The sequence below is a fragment of the Podarcis bocagei genome, assembly GCF_964188305.1.
Source record: "Podarcis bocagei genome assembly, chromosome: 2".
In the NCBI taxonomy this organism is placed as follows: domain Eukaryota; kingdom Metazoa; phylum Chordata; class Lepidosauria; order Squamata; family Lacertidae; genus Podarcis; species Podarcis bocagei.
Window position 1 is genome coordinate 102,207,283 of NC_138126.1, and position 20,099 is coordinate 102,227,381.

The 20,099-nt window shown below is 43.9% G+C and overlaps 1 protein-coding gene across 1 annotated transcript; it reads left to right on the forward strand.

The window, feature by feature from the left end:
- Nucleotides 1–668: 668 nt before the first annotated feature.
- On the forward strand, nt 669–14,928 carry LOC308581490 (autocrine proliferation repressor protein A-like; the record flags this gene model as incomplete). The annotated part of the gene is made up of 13 exons (XM_081183900.1): nt 669–804; nt 1,814–1,988; nt 2,727–2,775; nt 4,007–4,129; nt 5,119–5,217; nt 5,331–5,420; nt 5,865–5,994; nt 6,798–6,918; nt 8,485–8,620; nt 9,468–9,556; nt 10,748–10,832; nt 12,073–12,138; nt 14,111–14,928. 13 exons carry the CDS (start codon nt 669–671, stop codon nt 14,222–14,224), a joined length of 1,413 nt encoding a protein of 470 aa, XP_081040026.1. The 3' UTR covers nt 14,225–14,928.
- Nucleotides 14,929–20,099: the final 5,171 nt, after the last annotated feature.

Sequence of the window (20,099 nt, forward strand, 5' to 3'; positions counted from 1 at the left end):
GCTTCCTCCACCTGGGATTTTTGAAGGGTCTCCGCCTTTGCCGCGGCGGCAAGACCCGATTTTCACGGAACGGGTTCCTCTCGGTCAGAGGAACTCCGCCATTGCCGATGGCGCTAACCCGGAAGTCCCCTCTCTTACTAACTCTAAATACCTGAGAGTAAGCCTGCAAGGAAGCCCATTACAAAAGGGCATTTGCTTCTGCATTGCTTCAGGCAGTGGCAGGAATGAAAAAGGGAAGGGGCAGGGTGCTGCTTGCCAACACGTGCCACCTTTTTCTTGCTCCACTTCAGTCCAGGCCTGAACCCATCCTTCAGGTATAGCAGAGCACCCAGTGGCTTCAATTTGATGATGTGGCTGGGAGGATGCCTTGTGACTGGACATCACTGAAGAACAACTGGCACATTTCCATCTGCATAAGAGCTGCCCTGAGCATGTGATTCGGGGCCTTCCATGCTCAGTGACCTTTATAACTACAGGGAAAGCCTATTGTAACATTTATAGAGGGAACTGCTCTGTAGAAAAGCTCTGGTGTGCGCTGCCAACCTACCTGTTGGTTAGTGTGATGTGAAGCAACTGGGACAACTGCCAGCGGGACACAGTCAAGTCACTGGACTATGTATGCTGCTGTCTCCCTTCTCCTATTGACCACTTGCCTGCCCTCAGGATGGATGGTGAAGCAGAAGGCCCTGGATGACTACGTCAAACAGAATGACCCTCACTACAGCTACACCCTCAAGAACAAGGAGGACAGGCCAGATGTCACCATCTATACCCTCAACATGACCTCCCTGAAGTGGCTGGATGGTGAGAGCAGAAGATGGCAGTTTTCCGCATGCCCTTTTCATTTGAGTAGGATGAGAAAGAGCGGGAGGGAAGCCTAATGTGATGTGGAGGCTGCTAGATGGGTGTGATCTGCTCTGTGGGAAGTAAGGAAACGTGAGGAGCAGCAGCTACAGGCCTAGTCTCCCTGTGGCTGGCTAGAAAAGGGAGCATGGTCACTTCCCCAGCTTCTGGGGAAAACATAGTTCTGAGGCAGAGATCAAGACATAGGTCCAAGCAGGAAATAGAATCTCTTTAAAGTGGTTAATTCGCACAAATTATTAAGGTTGGAATTAGAAAACTTTGTAAGGTCAAGGTCTGATAAAAGCTGTCCAGTCTGAGAATGTAATGAAGAAGAAATGATCCACCATCTACAGAACAACTGCAGGGCAATTGGGAGCTAAACTTTAATTAATGCAAAGGTTTATGCTGGGTCATTTGACTTTCTTGGGCCAGCAGCATTCTCCTACCAAATTTCTCCATATCCCAGACGCTTCCAAAATCTGCCCACAAGGAATTGTTCACTTCAGAGCCCAATCCAACGTGAAATGTTTTCACATATTGCTGCATCTTGCTTGAGCATAAGGAACAAGATACATGCCCCAACCTCCAGTCATACTGACCCTTTATCGGGGGATTTTTCCTGACTGCTTTTATGATGACTCTTTTTTTACTTAGTGCACGGTTCTTTTGGTGCAGATTCCCGTGTGAATCAGTACATTGTTTTTACTGTTATCTGCAGGAGTGGCTCAACATCCCTTTCCATTTCCCTTCCTTCCATGCTCTATTTTTTGAGCTACGATTGATGGGGTTGATGGGATTTGGAATCTAACAACATCCCTGCCCTAATTGATGTCAGGGGGGGGGCACGCTGGTGACCTTCCTTTCGCTTCATATGTCCTAACCCTGTGTGTGTGTGTGTGTGTGTGTGTGTGTGTGTGTGATTTCTCTACTATTAGATAAATATCAGTTATGTTTCTGTGTATCCATTCAGATTCTGAAGTGGATGCAACAGTTTGGTGGCATGAACTGACCATTGTTGTCCCCCAAAACCCCAAAATGACGAACTTGTGTTTGCTGATGATTGGGAATGGAAGAAATGATGATGTCCCTCAACCCATGGACTTAAGGGTTGATGAAGCCATTATGACAGCAAAATCTGCCGGGTTGTAAGTAGCAGGAAGAATCCCTGAGAAATGATTATGACACCAACTCTGCTTTGTTAACATTGTTAAAGGAATTAGTAGCCCTACTAGAATAGAGAACTGTGAAGCAGATGTTTAATGGTAATCTATTCCAATTCACTGTATTCAAGAAAGTTTCTTTATGCTTATTTATTGGGTTATCTGCCTCTCAGCTCCCCAGTACATACGTACAAATTATGACCAAGATGTTTCTTGAACTCTTTGTCACGCATACTCAGATCAGGCATTCAAATCATTTAAGAAACTCTAATGACCATGATTTACTGTTAATTAAAATGGCAGCAAAAGAACAGGAAATTAATATCAGTTTGCTCCAGTGGCGTAGCGTGGGTTGTCAGCACCCGGGGCAAGGCAAGTAATTTGCGCCCCCTAACCCGTGGATTTGCGCCCCCTAACCCGTGGATTTGCGCCCTCTAATCCTAACCCCCAGATGTTGCGCCCGGTGCGGCCGCCCCCCCTGCACCCCCCACGCTACGCCACTGGTTTGCTCTTCTCTGAACTGCTGTAATAGAGTGTGTGTCTTGATTTTAGCAGATTTTATGACTGGCCGCAAAGCCACCCAGAGTTGTTGGCTCTGGATGCTTTGGCATCATTCCCTGTCAATCACAGAGAGTATTTGCTTGCGTTGATGTTATTTTCAAAGAAGCATGAAGCCATTGCAGAACAGAAACTAATGACTAATACTTCGCTTTGTCTCTGAAGTTGCACAGCTATTTTGAGGCAGATCCCAAACCAGCCAATTACCTACCACGTAAGCGCTCTTCCCACACTCTCTTTCATACTCTTATGTGTGTCCACAGAATGAATTGATTGGGTGTAGGGATGTTCACATCTGACAGTTTTGATTTCTCTCTGTTTCTCATCCACCCACCCACTCAATCAAATCTAAAGTTCAGTTCTCCACAATTACGCATCCGCCTATGGAATTATTTTAGGGGCTTGTGAAGTTTCATCAGTAATTTTGGAAAATTCCTCCTAATAAGCACATTTTGTGTGTGTAATTTCCCCTAATGTACACATTTTTGCAAGCACTTCCTCTAATATTACGCATTTTAGATGTTATTTTTTCCTAATACATCATTTACTTATTATTAGTTTCCTTCCACACACATACCTCTAGGCGATTTACAATAAACCAGGTAAAAAACAAAAACAACCCAATAAGCAGGGGATATATTTTAAACATGTGCACACACCAGTCCAAAATAGACACCCATAGCTAAAGACCGATTCATCCAACGGGGAAAAGCTGTTGGGACAAAAATGTCTCCAATAGTTTGTAAAAAGTGCAGATAGTGAGCTGTCCCTGCTCTGTGGAACAGAATTCCTGCTGGGATACAGCACACGCCCGCTCTTTGACTCTTTCACAAACAATGGAAGACATTTTTGTTTAGATACAATTTTCCAGCTGGATGAAATAGTCTCTGCAATAGATGGTTTATGTTGAATTGTTCTCAAATTTATCACCAGGCTGTTCTTATTTTGTATGGGTTTTTAAAGCAGCTACATGTTTGTAAATTGCCTTGCTACATGCATTGAAGGATATGCAAAAATAAACAAATATGCAAAAATAAACAAATAGAATAGCACGTGCACATTTGTGTGTGCATTATTTTGCTGGCATACTGCATCGTGAAATCTGTGTGGACAGGTGTGTTTCATTTCACATATTGCTTCAGACAACACAAATGAGGGACATTGACGCTAAAACGCAAGCCGGTTTGAATTTCTCCCCCATCCCTCACTGGTATTGTTTTCCAAAGAAAACATTTGTATTTCACTTTTGATATATTGATCCTCATTCTGTCAAGCAGAATCACTCAACCTGTAACAGAACTGAACAAACACATTGCTATGCTAGAGTAATAGATCATGGCAGTTCTCATTCCACCTGGTATGAGAACTAGGATAGGCCTATCATGCTGTTCTAGGGGACCAGATGGGAGGCCTCAACCAAAAACTTTGATCTGTTTTGCTTCTAGAAAATCCCTATGCAAGAATGCAAGAATGGCATTGAAGATTATGCTGTTTTTTGTTCATGGAGGAAGTTCATAATTGACAAGATGGCACAGCCAGATGTGCTGATTCAGTTCCCAATGGTCAAGGTAACTCTGGCTTCTTCCTTCTTTCTGGATTGGTGGACAGACACTGCCAACATTCAGGAACATGTTGCTGCTTGTTCCCAGCAATGCAGCATGGAATCATTCTTCAGAGGAATCGCGGGTGGGGGTGGGAGGGAGGCTAGGAGTGGCGAGAGTCCCCTTGTACTGCTCAGGTGACTGGGGAACAGCTGAGAGTGGTGAAAAAGGGTGCCGGACTCCAGAATAAAGTTGATCTTCATTCTGAGGCCCCCCCCCCATTTTTCCTACTCCTTGGCTGAGCCATGGGAAGGTATGCTGTCGACCATGTAAGATTAGGCACTGGTCCAGAAGCAGTTCTGAACAGGAAATAGGAAAAAATGCATGTTTCATGGAGACTATGCATATAGACTAGAGAATCTACATATGCCCAGAAAATGTGCAAAAGGAAGTCAAGATACATACATTTTCAACAGTCTGTTTGGGATTATGCATAATGGTCTGATAATGTTCAAAATTTAGCTGAAGGTATGAACATTCTGCAAAGCCTATTAGGGGTTATGTATAATTGCCAGTGATATACAAAATTCACTTGAAATATGCACATTTCCCTGGCCTTGCTGGAAATTATGTATGATGATCACAAATTCTGCACAATTCCCTCTTCGTTGAGGGATTATGTGCACATTCTGCTTGAGACCTGACGAATGAGCACACTGTTGCAACGAACTAAACACAGAATATATCAGAGGGTGAAATTAATTCATTTTGTTTCTAGGAGAACAATTTGTAAAAAATATCAGTGAGTTGATGAGTGCTAATTCTTACATCAGTACACTGTGTGTACCCTCAGTATTGCCTTTGCAGAATATAGGGCGCCCCTGTTAAAGCTCTGAAGACAAACCACCTTGTGATGGCACTGTGACTATGCCATTCTAACAATAGAGTATCCTCAGAGTCTTTGCTAGTATGTCCTTTGAATTCCAGAGGCTGTAATCCTTTTGTCTTGTGTTCAGGCCACTGTGCGAGCCATGGACACCATAACAGCGTTCTTACAGAAAGAATCTGCTGGAAAGTTGAACATTGCCAAGTTCATGTTGACAGGTGGTTCCAAGGTAGGTACGAAGGTCTGTGCTGCTTTGCTTTCCATGTATGTAACTCATCAGTTGCATTATCCTCCTTGTTTTCTTCTCGTTCCCAACCTCATTCTTTTGTCTCTTTTTGGCAGCGTGGCTGGACTAGTTGGCTTGCGGCAGCTGTGGATGAAAGAGTTGTATCCTTTGCTCCACTTGTATTTGATCTTTTGAATATCATTAAGGTGAGAATCCAGTTTCTTCACAGTAAAGTAAAGAAGAGTAGAGAACAACGAGACTGTACAAAGGGCAATGCGCTATGTGTGTGTAGTAATTCTCCATTCTACAGGATTTCAAGTACCGTATTTTTTGCTCTATAAGACTCACTTTTTCCCTCCTAAAAAGTAAGGGGAAATGTGTGTGCGTCTTATGGAGCGAATGCAGGCTGCGCAGCTATCCCAGAAGACAGAACAGCAAGAGGGATTGCTGCTTTCACTGTGCAACGATCCCTCTTGCTGTTCTGGCTTCTGAGATTCAGAATATTAATTTTTCCCTCCTCCAAAAACTAGGTGCATCTTGTGGTGTGGTACGTCTTATAGAGTGAAAAATACAGCACTTAAGCTTTGGCACTTGCTGTATGGAAAGTCTTAATGTACACAGAGAACTCACTTCTGGCTGCTTTGCTTCAGAGCTGGCATCATCAATACCGAGCGTACTGTGGCTGGACATTTGCATGGCGGCACATACATGAACTGAAAATTACTCAGAAGCTGGACACTCCGCGGTTCAAGATATTAACTTCGCATGTTGATCCACTTGGTGAGCACTTCTTATGTTCTCAGATTTCTCTGATAAATGATATGGTAGCAGAAGAAAGGATAGTTGTAGAAATAGAAGGAAAGGGCAATTTTGGTGGCGCTACAATGCACGGAACAAGCATGGAAGAGCATGGTGTTATTCAGAGGAATAGAGAATGGCTCAACCAAATGAAGTCTTTCCCACTTTGGTGTAGATCCATTATTTTGTCTGGGGTGGGGCAGGGTAGGTAGAGCAAGCAAGCAATCAAGCTGGTCACTGATTAGACACTTTTGCACGCTTATCCTTCAACAGCCTGCCTTGAGTAAGTGTTCACTCCCTTGCTGTCTTCCCCCACTCCAAACTTCCAACTCCTTTTCTTCTTCCTCTCTCATTTCTCCACTCCCCCTTCCTCTGCCTCTCCACATTTCTTCCTCTATCAGCCAATTACCGGCTTTGTTAAGCTACAACAGCCACTTAATTAAGTGGTATACAAATTTTGTTAAATAAAAAATTTTTCTGTTGTGGCATGTCATTAATTTTATATAATCTGCCGACTTCAGATTTTGCTAGACTGATTCTGGAAATCAAATGAATATGAGAACTGCTGCAATTTCAACACCTGTGTCCACTGGACAGAATTCTCCCACGTCCTTACATTCTGCCCCCTTTAGGAATTTGTGATCCTTACTCCATTCTACTTATTCTTTATTGCTGCTGTGCAGTCTTGCTATCCTTTTTATTATGGTTTATGATAAACCAAAGTGGTAGCAACCTGAGAACCATATGTTGGTCATTTCTAAAACAGTTAATTTTCCCATCCCCAGCATATAACGAACGATACATAAACAAACCCAAGTATCTAATCATAGCAGCAGGAGATGAATTCTTCCCTCTCGATGATTCCCACCATTTCTTCAATGAGCTATCAGGAGCAAAATATTTCCGGTGAGTTCATGTTGCTGCTCTCATTTTTCCTTTTACTATCAAACAGCAGCCCATGTTCCGCAAAACTACAACAAGCTAACTCATTCCGAGCCAAGAAAATCTGGATTCTAATTTGCATCGGTTACGTGCATTTAAATGATAAAACCTTTTCTCGCTTAATTCTGTAATGTGTTACTGTTGTGCAATAATTCTGCATAGTCTAATCAAGGACAATGGCAAGGAGCTGTGCAGAATACCAAAGCTTCACCCTTGATAACAGGAAACTTTAGTAGCTCCTGTGGCTTTTGAGACTTTACCAGGCACACCCCACACACTCCCAAGCATAGGACAGGATTCAGCTAACAAACACAACCAATGGAAGCCCACACAAGGACTTCCACTGGCACAACAAGGTTTCCCCCCATTTCTGCACCCCCTTCCAGTTGGCTGGGGGGTTCAGGAGAACTCCTGGAACACAGGAGAGGAGATAAACAAACTTTCTTTTTTGGAGGAAGGGCAGAAGTGACCCAGGTTGTTAGGCAGTCAGTGGATGGTGTTATTAACCCACCTTTGTAATTAGAATGATAAACATGCAACCAGTGAACAAAATGCTAGTTCAGCCATCACTCCAATCAATACTGCAGTGTTTCTGATGAGTGTCTGCCACTTATTATTATTATTATTATTATTATTATTATTATTATTATTATTATTCACTGTGTTTCCATATCCCTCTGTCAATTTGCTTGCCATCTTACTAATTAAGAAGGATTAAAAAAAGAAGAAGCCTGCAAAGCAGTTCTGCCCTCTGATGAGTTGAAACTCGATGACATAAAGGACACCAACCAATGGGTTTTGCGCAAAGGCAGCTTTTGCTGTGTGGTTCAAATTAATCTATTCTTTCAAATTAATACGTTCAAATTAATCTATACTTAAAAATGTTTACAATTGTCTTTACCCTCAGTAATTCCTGGCTTCATTTTTTTGAATCTCTCAAAGAACTCTGAAAGAAAAGCCGCCCAGAGTGGGCGGGGTATTATTATTATTATTATTATTATTAGACTTACCCTTGCAAAAGCCATGCTAGTTTTACTTCAATAAGTCTTGCTCTTTTATATGCTAATTCTATTTTTAATAAGGGTTTTCACCTAATTTCACCTATTAACTGGCCTGTTACTTCCTAGATCCCCTCTTGATTGCATTTTAAAAGTTGGTGTTACTTGGGCCCATTTGCATTCCTCAGACATGGAGACAGGTCTCCGGAACCAGTTAAATATTTTTGTTAGAAGAACAGCAATTTCACATTTGAGTTCTTTAAGAACTTTTGGGTGGGTAAAATCTGGTGATTTTCTGTTTTTAATTTGTCAGTAGAGCCTAGAACTTGGCTACAGATCCCTGCTGTAAAATTCACAGAGGGTTTGAATTAGAATACTCCCCCCCCCGCCACCTGTATATTTTTCTATATGTGCATATTCCAAAGAAGAAAAACCCAGAAAGAGTCAAATTTCTGTGTTTAGAGGAAATATGTAATTGCTTTGTCTATTGCAAGGGAGCTATTATTTCAAAAACCTCTCTGTTGCCCTGCAGAGCCACCCCAAACAATGATCACTTGATGACACGGGACCCATCGATTAAAATATCGATTGCAATGTCGGTTATAAGCTTTTTTCTTAGGACCATTTTGAATCTGAAAATGCCCCAAATTTCCTGGAAGAGAACCGAGGTGAGGAAAACTCATGTTGCAACATAACTAATTCAGTCATGAGACTTGTTTTATTATTTACTTCAAGCCATGGGTACACATAGCCTTTTAACTGATGAAAATCATAGTTTATCAAGGACAATCTGTTACGCTCAAGATTACTAGGAAATTATCGGTATTATTGGAAGCAGGAAGCCTTGGCCAATGTTCCAATAAATGACAGGAACAATTATGACATTTGGCCATTTTCTGAGGGCACTTGGTTGGTTTTGAGCTTTACTGGTACATATTAGAATATTATGACATTTCCTTCTGGCCTTTTAATGTTACATTCAGATACAGTAAATATTTAAATAGGCTCTATTAGTATATGTATATGAATGTGTCCCTAGAGGCAAAGCACAAAGAAAGGTTCTTAATTTCAATGAAACTGAAAGGTTCTTACCGTAATTTCAATGAAAGCTGTAGGTTGATTTCACACAGACTGTTTCCTGACACATGTTTCTATACTAGCCAGCTAATTAGGTGGCTGCTGTTGAAATGAGATCTTTGGGATCTACGTAGGAAGAACCATTGCACAGTGGTATTTGCTTTGCATGCTGAAGGTCTTTGGTTTGATCCCTGATGTTTCCACATAGGCCTGGGAGAGAAACCTGCTTATAATCACCCTAGACAGCTGTTGCCAATCAGTGTAGACAAAACTGAGGTAGATGGACCCAATGGTCTGACTCCGTATAAGACAGCTTCCTATAGAAAACTTTCATGTCGCTAATAGAAGAAATGGGTGATAGCTTGAGGAACACTTGGTATTTCTGGGTGATAGCTTGAGGAACACTTGATATTTCTGTCCTATTCTCTCTTTTTCTAGACAAAAGCTACAGGTATTATCGAGCTCTATACAGATATGGAGCCTTCAGCAGTTAAATGTTTCTTTTCTAACACTTTGGGTTCTGAAAGGTAGGATTTATTGTGCATGATTTATTAATACAAATATACAGAGTTGATATAAATATACAAAGAATGGGACAATCTGTTAATCTTGGTTGTATCTTTCTTAAATTCGGTTCTCCATATTTCTGCTGCATTTTGCAAATTACTGGTTTTTTTAAAAAAAAAATCCTCATGAAAAATTGCCAGCATTTTTGTGTGTTTTTCTCTCAATCTCCACATTTCTGTATGTTGTTTTGTCAAATATACATATTTTTGCTAACAACTCCCCCTAGTGCTTTTTTGTTCTTTATATACACACTTCACCCTAGCATTTCTGTGCACATTACTTGGCTTGAGAGCTGCATTGCAAACTTCAAAGGCATGTGAATTTTGAAGGATGTCTGTGTTTTGGTTTCCACTTTATTTTTGAAAGTGTGACAATGGAGGTTCGCTTTTAAATCTCTACAAAGAAGCCATTGGGGTGTTCCCTTCCTTAAAGTGTGCAGTATTTTCTCTCTGAAAAAAGAAAAGAAAGCATTCTGAGTGCTCTTTGTGTCTGTGAACAGCTCCACAAAACATTATAGTTTTTTTATACTTTTATATGTTTTCAAACCTACAAACAAGATTCATAAGGGAACTCTGTGGGTGGATTACTGAATATGCTCTAGAACTTTTGGAATCAGGTTGATGGTATTGAAGAACCATCAGAATGGCTGAGTCATCTGAGTAGTAGACAAAGAGTATTTTTAATTGCTTAAACATAACGATCCCTTTTACTTCAATAAGTGAACTATTGCCTTGGCAGTGGTAAAGGTAAAGGTACTCCTGACCGTTAGGTCCAGTTGCGAACGACTCTGGGGTTCCAGCGCTCATCTCGCTCTAGAGGCCGAGGGAGCCGGCGTACAGCTTCCGGGTCATGTGGCCAGCATGACTAAGCCGCTTCTGGTGAACCAGAACAGCGCACGGAAATGCCATTTACCTTCCCTCTGGAGTGGTACCTATTTATCTACTTGCACTTTCAAACTGCTAGGTGGGCAGGAGCTGGGACTGAACAACAGGAGCTCACCCCATCGTGGGGATTCGAACCGCCGACCTTCTGATCGGCAAGCCCTAGGCTCTGTGGTTTAGACCACAGCACCACCTTGGCAGTGGTACTTGTCTCCAAAAAGTAGCTTCCTCAGCACTCACTGTGCCGCCTCCTTCCCTTCTCATTCTCAGGCGAGACTTCAGGCTGTTGGTGGGCCCTGGTCCTTCAGGTGTTTCACAACCCATATCTTGGCTTCCCTGCAAGGTTGAGAAAGTGGTAAGAGGATTTGGGATTGGGGGTTTCTCCAAGCTTCGTAACACAGTTGAGTGAATCAAACCTCCATCCCTACGCACACAAGCAGTTCTTCAAAAATAAATTATTTCCTTTAAAGATGGGTTCTGTTGCCAACACATTGAATTAGCCCATTTATTTGCAAAGTTCTTTTTTTTAAATTACATAGTGAGTGTACTCAGTTAGGATAGTGGTGTGGTGTGGGTGTGGTGTGGTGTGGGTGTGTGACATGCACCGGCTGGTTACCATTTGTGATGGGCTGCACAGGAAAGTCCATTGCTGTTGCTTCCACCTTAAAGGAGCAGAAGCTCATATGTAACAATAAGCCCCACTCTGGAACCTGCTGGGTTCCTTCAGAAGAAAGGGGTATACACTGAATGAATAAATAATCCAAGAGTCAAACAACCAAATAAAATGGGATTCTTTCGTTATATAAGTTACCAAAAACATCCATAGGATGGTTTCATTTCAAAGCGCAGCAGAGTGTATTTCCATCTAATGTTGCCCCAGGAGGTGTAAGCTAAAGAGCATTATCTTTATGCTGTAGTTCTAAAAAGACCCATGCCAGAAAGTAAGACTCACTAATATATTGGGGCTCATGAGTCTATAGCAGGGGTAGGGAACCTCTTTCGGAATGAGGGCTGCATTTCCTTCTGGGCAAGCATGTGGAGGCTGCATACCAGTGATGGGCAGTGTCAAAGACAAAAGTGAACAGAGCAATCAGTGTGAATTCCACAATTGTGCAGTAGCCTAGTTTCTTCACAGACACACTTTTTTGTCTATCCTCCATCCAGGCAAGCAAGAAGTATTATCAGAGTCCAAGGACACATTCCAGCCAGGGGGAAACAGGTTAGGAGGGAGGAAAGCACAGCTGGTGAGGGTTGTGGTTTGGAAGTGTGGGTGTCCTGGAGATTATCACAAGGGCCAGACAGAGAGGGCTGGAGGGCTGCCTTTGGCCCCTGGGCCTGAGGTTCCCATCCGTGATGTATGGAATGGTTAATGATCACCTGGAAAGAAGTGGGATGTAACCCCATCCCATTCTGCCCCACTTTGAGTACAGTCGCCATAGCTGTTTCACTCTACTCTGGCCTTGGGAGACTCAAACCAGGAACACTCTTCTGAAGATTCACACTAGTGAACATTTTAGAATTTCATAAACTCAGGGATTACCAGAGTGCCTGTTACCTGTTCATTTCTCAGTGGCTTCTGTCTCATCCCATTGCAGAAAACGGGTGTTTATAAGGCAGAAGAGGAAAAGCCACAATCAGGATGGAAGGCTTTCTTTATTGAGGTAAATATTCACTCCAGTCTAGTATTTGACTCCCCCACCCCCAGGAGAGAAAACTCTGGGTACATTGAGTACCAAGACTGATGGAGATTCACCCAAATCAGTCTCCCTGGAAATAACAGGCACTTTTAGGAGGGTCATGTATTGGCATTAGCACTGAGATGCTAAGCCAGAAGAAATCAAGATAGGTTGTTAGACTACGTTTCTCAGAACACACAATGGCTCTGGAGTGTCTATCCTATTCCAGTGTCAAATCTTCATCAACACCTAAAAATAAAGGCTACAAGGTTTACGTTTTCCATAAAACGTGTTTTGGGCAAATTATGGCTTGAATAAAGCACTCCTAAATCAGAGTGGTTGACCCGTAGGAACTATGATCTGGAAATTGCTGTTCCATGTTGCAGTCCAGGCATTAATTCATTGGCTGCTGTAATCATGCCATGATATTTCTTAGGGCTCTGTGAAGCAACCCAAGCTGCTTCACTTCTGACTGTCTCCTATTCAGTTTGAATTGCTACAGGAAGGGGGTGGTATTGCACCCCAAATCCAAAGCTGCAGCTTCAGACCTCCCATTGATTTGCATTGGGAAAGCAAGATATTCACAAATTTTGGAATAGTTACATAGGTGCATAACACCTGCTGACATAGAAGGCCCACCTCTCCAAAAATAGGATGAACCCTGCCAAATTTGAGTCACATAGGTCGTGTGACTTTTCTAATAATAATAATAATCCAGAACAGTCATAACTTATTTGAAAAAGATTTTGAAAACCTATCTCAGAAAACACTATGGCCAGGGGACAACACACAATATGTGTATATGCTTGTGTGCATAGATATATGTATATATAATGTTGGATTGGGAAGGATGGAAAAGAATAGAAAACAAACACGTAGTTTGATTATGAAGGATCTATGACTCATTGAGAGATGATACAAGTGTAAATAAAGTTCAAAACACCATAGCCACATTTGGGAGAGGAAGGAAGTAAAACTGCCTTAGTGGCTATTATAACTGGAGACTAAAAGTGACAACAAGCTCTATGTGTGTGTAGATAGAGAAGGGTGAAAAAAGCAAATAGGTAGAAATGTTGGGTTAAGAGACAAGCTGAATCAAAATACCACAGCAAACTCCTTGTGCCATCCATAGTACTAGCCATAGAGTGAGGGGGAAAGGCACTGGGACAAAGATACTAGGATTGTGGGGATGTAGGATAATATTCTACGTCTGGGTTTGAGGCTACGGGGAGCAAACACCAGTTCTACTACTCCCATTGACTCCATCATCGTGTTTCCCTTATTTGAGGACGTTTACATTTTTCCAGTCATTTTGGAGACAGGTTACTTGGCTTAGATCACCTTTGCTTTGTAACTGAATGTCTCCAGAGCAGGGGGATCTTCGGCTCAGATCGCTTTGGGGGCAGAGCTGAGCCTTGGAAGGACCCTACTTTGATCCCGCCTCATCTTGGGATTTGGATGCAGTGGTTGCACAACCCTAGCTGTTAAAACAATTTGGGGGGATATTGCATCATGTGAACTACTTGCTTCTGTTTAATGAGGGAATATTGGCTTTGTAACCAATAATCTAAAAGACTCAAGGCAAAAACTGGTATTACCCAAGTTACCAAACACTTAGAGTGGCTGGGGAAACCCAGCCAGATGGGCAGGGAATTAATAATAATAATAATAATAATAATTTATTAGCTTACCTTTCAGTCTAGCTCACTCACTGTGTCCTTCCAAAAACAATAAAGAAACTATGCCTGAAAGCTCTACTTTCATGTACTAATTGAAATCCAGTGATAGAAAGCTGTTGTGCTGAATAGGCAGGAAGTATTCTTCCATAAGATACAATATGCTGTAAGGCACAACAATTATTTTTTAGTTATCCCTGTGCTTTGCACTCCCAATGTAGGCTCCGTTCTATTAGATTTGCAAGGCGAGATATTGAGCAGAACTGCAATTTCTTTTCCAGGCCACCTTCCCAGGACCCATTGATTTTGTGTTAAGTTCTGAGGTTCACATCATTCCAGACACTTTTCCATGTCCAGCCTGCCACGGAAAGGAATGCAAGGGGAAGGTGGTATGACACTCACCAAGGATGCCATAGCTCCTGCTGCTGAAGACATCCATGAGTGTAAACACGAGAGGTGCTCAGAAAACCATGCAGAGGAGTCAGGGTGGGTTGGGCAGAGAAATAATACTGCATAGAGAATGCACAGGTTCAACTTCAACTAACATGAAATGGGAGAGGGGTGTGGGGACGTGGGGTAGGTAGGTGAAGATGTCAGTCAGGAACAGGAGCCCTAAAGGAGGGTTGTGGGAAATGGGTCTGGTGGGTGGATGAAGCATATTGGGCATGAGACAGAGGGAGGGCCTGGTTATATAAAATTATGAACGATTAATGCAGCGAAGGAAAGTGCCTTTGTATTCCTCAGATCTCAGGATCAAAAGAAAGAGAAGCGCTATGCTCTATAGGTCTTCACTGAAACTCTGTACAAGTATTTGAGCATTTGATGCACAATTCCTTAACCCAGATTTAAAATAGTTTAGCCTCGTAGACTTTGATGGGATTAAATAGCCTCTAATCCAAGTAATTGGTTATAGCTGGATTGTAAATCATGTAAAATGACTGAGTTCAAATTGCACGTGAGTCACAGACGGAAGTGGGTGTCTTCTTTGGCTAGCTATTATCTCTACGTTTTCAAGTCCCTTCTGCAAAATGGGGGTAACAATAAAGTGACTATATTTTGTGTGGCAGAAGTGAGCCCACCTGCTGTGGCTTTCATGGCCTGATGATTTCTAGCTGTTCATTCCCTGTTAACAAATAAAGGTTGTTTCTGGCATTCTTACCATCTTGCATGGGGTGAGATTTTCTTGTGTTTTGAAGTGAACCGCCACTTGCTCCACTATCCTCCTATAGCTACTGTATGGGAAATGGGTGTGTAGCAGGTTGGGTCATAAACCTATCATAACAAAAGGAGTAATACCTACCACAGTACTATCAGTGTTGTGAATATATGTCATTCAGTTGAACAGACAGTGGCGTAGCGTGGCTTGTCAGCACCCGGGGCAAGGCAAGTAATTTGCGCCCCCTAACCCGTGGATTTGCGCCCCCTAACCCTAACCCCCGGCCCCCCCTGCACCCCCCACGCTACACCACTGTTTCCTGGCAGTTTTATTCTCTTGGCAAACCGCTTTTGTAGCTGTCAAGCGGTTTATAAATTTTAGGATTTTTTTTTTTTTAAAGGGCATTTTCAGAAAAAGCTGCTCGTGGCTCTCAGCTGTTCCCTCTCAGCTGCTCGCTCCTAGTTTGTGGGAGGGTGGATTTAAGGCGTGACGGGGGGGGTGCGTGCGAAGAAGGGCAACCTCTCCCCACTCCGCCGCTTTGCTCCACCCTGGCAGGCAGGCTGGCAGGCTGGCTACACGCGACGCGCTCGGAGAGGGCCTCCGGATCGTCCCCCGGGCTGGGCAAGGGCTCGTTCTCACGCAGCGGCTGTTGCGCAGCCTCGCCGCCGCCGCCGCCCTTGCTCCTTCGCGTGCGGGGAAAGGCCGCCGGCAGCCCTGGGAGCGCCTCCCTCCGCGCCTTCACACGCAGCTGTGCCAGCCCAGCAGGCGGCTCCCATCCTCCCCGAGCCCCGGCCGGGCTAGCGGGGGTTGTGAGCCACCTGCAGGGAGCCGGGGGTCCTAGCAGGCTCCCTCGGAAGGTGGAGCGGGGCCCTCCTTCGCTGGAGGTTGGATGGCCAGCTGCGAGGAATTCTTAGCAGGCTCGCTCCACCTCCTCCTCCTCCCGACTTTGCAAGGAATTAGCAGGCTCGCTCCACCTCCTCCTCCTCCCGACTTTGCTGCTGCTGCTGCTCGGCTTTTTTCCTCTACCGACGGCACGCTGTGCCTTGGAGAGGTTCCCGCTTCCTTGAGGGGGGCCGGCCAAACGCGCCCCCCAAAATGTTGCGCCCGGTGCGGCTGGCACCCCTGGCACCCCCCACGCTACGCCACTGTGAACAGATTAGGTTTGTTAGTAAAGTGGATCTACAGACTGTCCTTCATACAGGCAGTTGCAGTGACTGAAGTACAAACCACCAGGGAGTTCTCTTGTAAAGGCCAATGAAAATGAAATAGGAGCACCACTGCCCTCTGCTGCTGCTCTTAATCATGGCAAAGGCATTTATGCAGGTCAGCTGCCCAGTGTGTTTGTGCTAAACAGAATTCCAAGCAAAGAGACTGAAAGCTCATTTTGACTACATAATCTTAGACGATGGTGTGGCTGTGAGAGGGACACAGCTGTGACTATCATGAAAGGACCCTGCACTTCTGAATTTGGCACTAAGCTGCTGCCGCTACTCAAACTGCACAGGATGAGGCTCCAAAGGGGCAGCAGATGCGGGAGCATGTGAATTCCATGCTGGAATTTGTGGAGCAGCTGAGAAGAACAGGGGAGGAACTGAAAGACAATATTTCTGCAGCCCTATTGCTGCACAGCCTTGCTGAATCATACAGGGCCCTGAGTGGTGCTACACAACAGAAGGAAATTGGTGTCATGACTCCTGAAACCCTCCAACACCGCAAGGGCTTATAAGGCTCTGGAGTTCTCTACAAGTTGGTGGAGCCTGGAGAAACAAGTCATTCGCTTAGTGCTATCCATGAGCTAGCTTCCAGGCTTGCTTTCCCTGCAGAATTCAGCATCAGACCTGAACAGGACAGGACTTTCTCCGTCTCTCATAACTCCAGAACTTGTGGATGTTGCTGAATGTTAGACGATTCAGGACAGATAACACCTTGCTGGCTGCTATTCCTACTGCTGCTATCTCCTGGTAGGACTCATGGAAAACTTATCAGACAGACAGCAAAATTTATCATCTATGCCTGGTTGACAATTTTATACAATTTTGTCTGTCTGCATGCACACACATGCAAGCAGCAGATTTCAACAGTTCACAATGCCTTGCATTGAGATTATATACACTGTACCCATGCAAGACAATACACCTCTCTTACTAACTCAGTTTATCTGGGAGTTGTTGGCATCCGTCTGTTTTGAAAGACAATGGGGTGCTCCTTCAGGGGCGAAGTCAAACTGTTGCACTAGCAGGATCGATGTGATCTTCTCAGGGCACAAGCCTGGGCAGTGTGTATGGAGGGTCTGGGCTGCGCAGATGACAAGACTCTCAGCCTTGTTGATGTTGTTCAAAGGAAAGAAGAGCAATACATTTGTTACCAGCTTGGATGTTGGAGTTGCTGGAAAGAGGCAAACAAGGCACCATACAACTGTCTTAGGGACTCCACTCTGGATTTATGTAGGGTTTACTCCTTACCCTTTTCTTTTCCCAAAGATGCTCTGCAAGGCAGTGGAGGTTTAGGGTCAGACTGTTCCTTCTCCTAGATGGGCTACCTTCCCAGGTTGATGAGTCCCATCTGCCCCTCACTTCTACCTACAGCACTTGCAGAAACAGCCTTCCTCACCATTGGACCCTCTGTTGGTCTCACCCACTCAATCCACCACAAGCCTGTCTTTGCCTGCCAGGGAAATCCCTAATTCACTGAGGGTTTGAGACCAATCTGCTACCCTCATCTGGTTTAGCTGGACTGTCTGAGCCGTTCCCAGGATGTGGTGGCTCTTGCATGCTGATAGCTTCTAAGAGCCACAGGGACCAAAGGTGGACAAACTACCCCAGAAGGAGCATGAGCCCACCAGAGGTACTACCTTCCGAGTTGGCATGGTTAAGATTACAGTATTTTCAAAACAGTTCCTCCCATTTGCATTATCTGGCTAGCTGCTTTTCCTAGTGCCCCTGTACCTGACTAGTCCTGCCCCTCCCAATCATCTTTGGCCTAGCAAGATGTTCCCCTCCTCTCTTTCCCCTCAGGTGGAGACCAAACCCTGTAATGAAGCCCATTACAAAAGGGCATTTGCTTCTGCATTGCTTCAGGCAGTGGCAGGAATGCAAAAGGGAAGGGGCAGGGTGCTGTTTGCCAGCATGTGCCACCTTTTTCTCCCTCCACTTCAGTCTAGGCCTGAACCCATCCTTCTGATATAGCAGAGCACCTGTCGGCTTCAATTTGACCATGTGCTGGGAGGATGCTTTGGCCACTAAAGAACAATTGGCACATTTCCATCTGCATAAGGGCTGCCCAGACCATGTGGTTCAGCACCTTCCATGCGCAGTGACCTTTATAAGTACAGTTATTTGTGCTAATACTCTTTTTCAAGAAGCATGAATAGTACTTAAGTACTGTTACTTTGCTTTGTCTCCGAAGTTGTGTAGCTCTTTTGAGGCAAATCCCAAACTAGTCAATCACCTACCACGTGAACACCCTTGAATCTTTTCCATGTCTGGATCTTGACAGATTCTCTTCTTCTAATACACCCTGATGAGGAAAGTGTTTACTTTCTCACGTCAAAATGTAGTGGTCAAAATCTAGTAGTTTGTTTGAAAACCATGCTTTATAACAACATCTAAATTTCATGGTCCGTGAAGAAGTGGACATTGCTTTCACAAAAGTGGTTTAATACTAGAATTAAAATACAGAAGCCAAATCATGAAGTTACCTTAGAGAGAAACTGGGAGGTGCTGTAACCTGTTCCCCATCTTCTTACATTTGGAGCCCCAGGCTCTCACCTGTTCCCTCTTCAAACAATCCCAGCATGCACCTTATCAGGATGTCTGTTCCTGCGCTCTCTTAAATGTTGTGTTGCTTGTGCCTCTCTGGAGACTCATCAAATTGTAATTGTTGGTTCTGAGAGTGAAGCCTTATTTACCTAGGGATCCATTAGCCACGCCATCCCCTGGACCTCGGAGGGAACAAAAGTACCAGGAAAGCAAAATCTTCTTTGGAGAAAAAGAGTTTATTGAAAGTCTGAGCACAGAGATGAGGTCTGTACTCAGAGACAGCCTGCTGGATAGTTCCTAAAATATACTGGCTGTAAAGCAAGACATTTCAGCAGACTTTCTTATACCCGCAGACTTCCCCAATCGGCTACCAAATATTGCTTGCTAAACACAATTTTATTGCTTGCTAAACATTCTTGTCTTTCTGCTAAGCCAAGCACTCCCTCCCACCTCCTTGTACACGTGTCTTCTTTTGCTAACTTAAGCATTCCCTTCGTATCTCTTCTTATTCTTGCATTACTTAAAAGCAGAAGTAAAGCAGGAAACATCTTGCTAGTGGTTTTTCGGTTAACAGCAGTTTCTGGCTGGGCAGGAAGCGACCTTCTGACCTGTAGCTAGCATCAGCAGTTTCAAGTAGCTGGTTAGGCAGAAAACGACCTCCTGACCTGTCTGTTTTAGTCTTTGCAAGCTACTGCAATTTTGGGCTGTTTTTTTAACCATCCTAGCAGAGTGCAGGAATTTATTATGTGTAGATAATATTTGAGAGCAACAGAATAAAATATTGAGAGAAACCTTTCCCATCTCCCTTTACTCCGTCCTCTTCTTTTGAACAATCTATTACTTAGATTCGTTCTGGGGTAGGGGTCTATATTCTCTCATTACAGCAATCACGCGAGGTCCCATCATGCGAGACATCATGTTTCCCATCATATGTTGCAGGCATTGCATTAAGCAGGGTATACAGAAGCAGAAAAGCAATAGAAGCATTATTGGGCCTATTCTTCCCACAACTACGATACCGTTCATGCCAACAGAAATACGAGAGCATCCATATGACAAGGGCGGTACATATCACTCCTACCCACCAAACCCAATATCTCCATGGTTCCTCCCACCAATATTCAGGGGGTGTGCTCATTGTTGAAGAGCCCACTGATATTTGTGCCCGACTACCTGTTGAGCCTCAAGGATGAGAGCCCACCGGTGAGCTGATGCTCCCACTATGTGGGCCAATTTTTCTATTAGCCCTGTTGGGTGGATTGAACTCTCGTGCTGCCTCCCTAGTGACCAGAACATATGGAAGCTGAAATCCTGGGGTGGCAATTCTTACTGGCACTTGTTTAGTAATTTCAATGC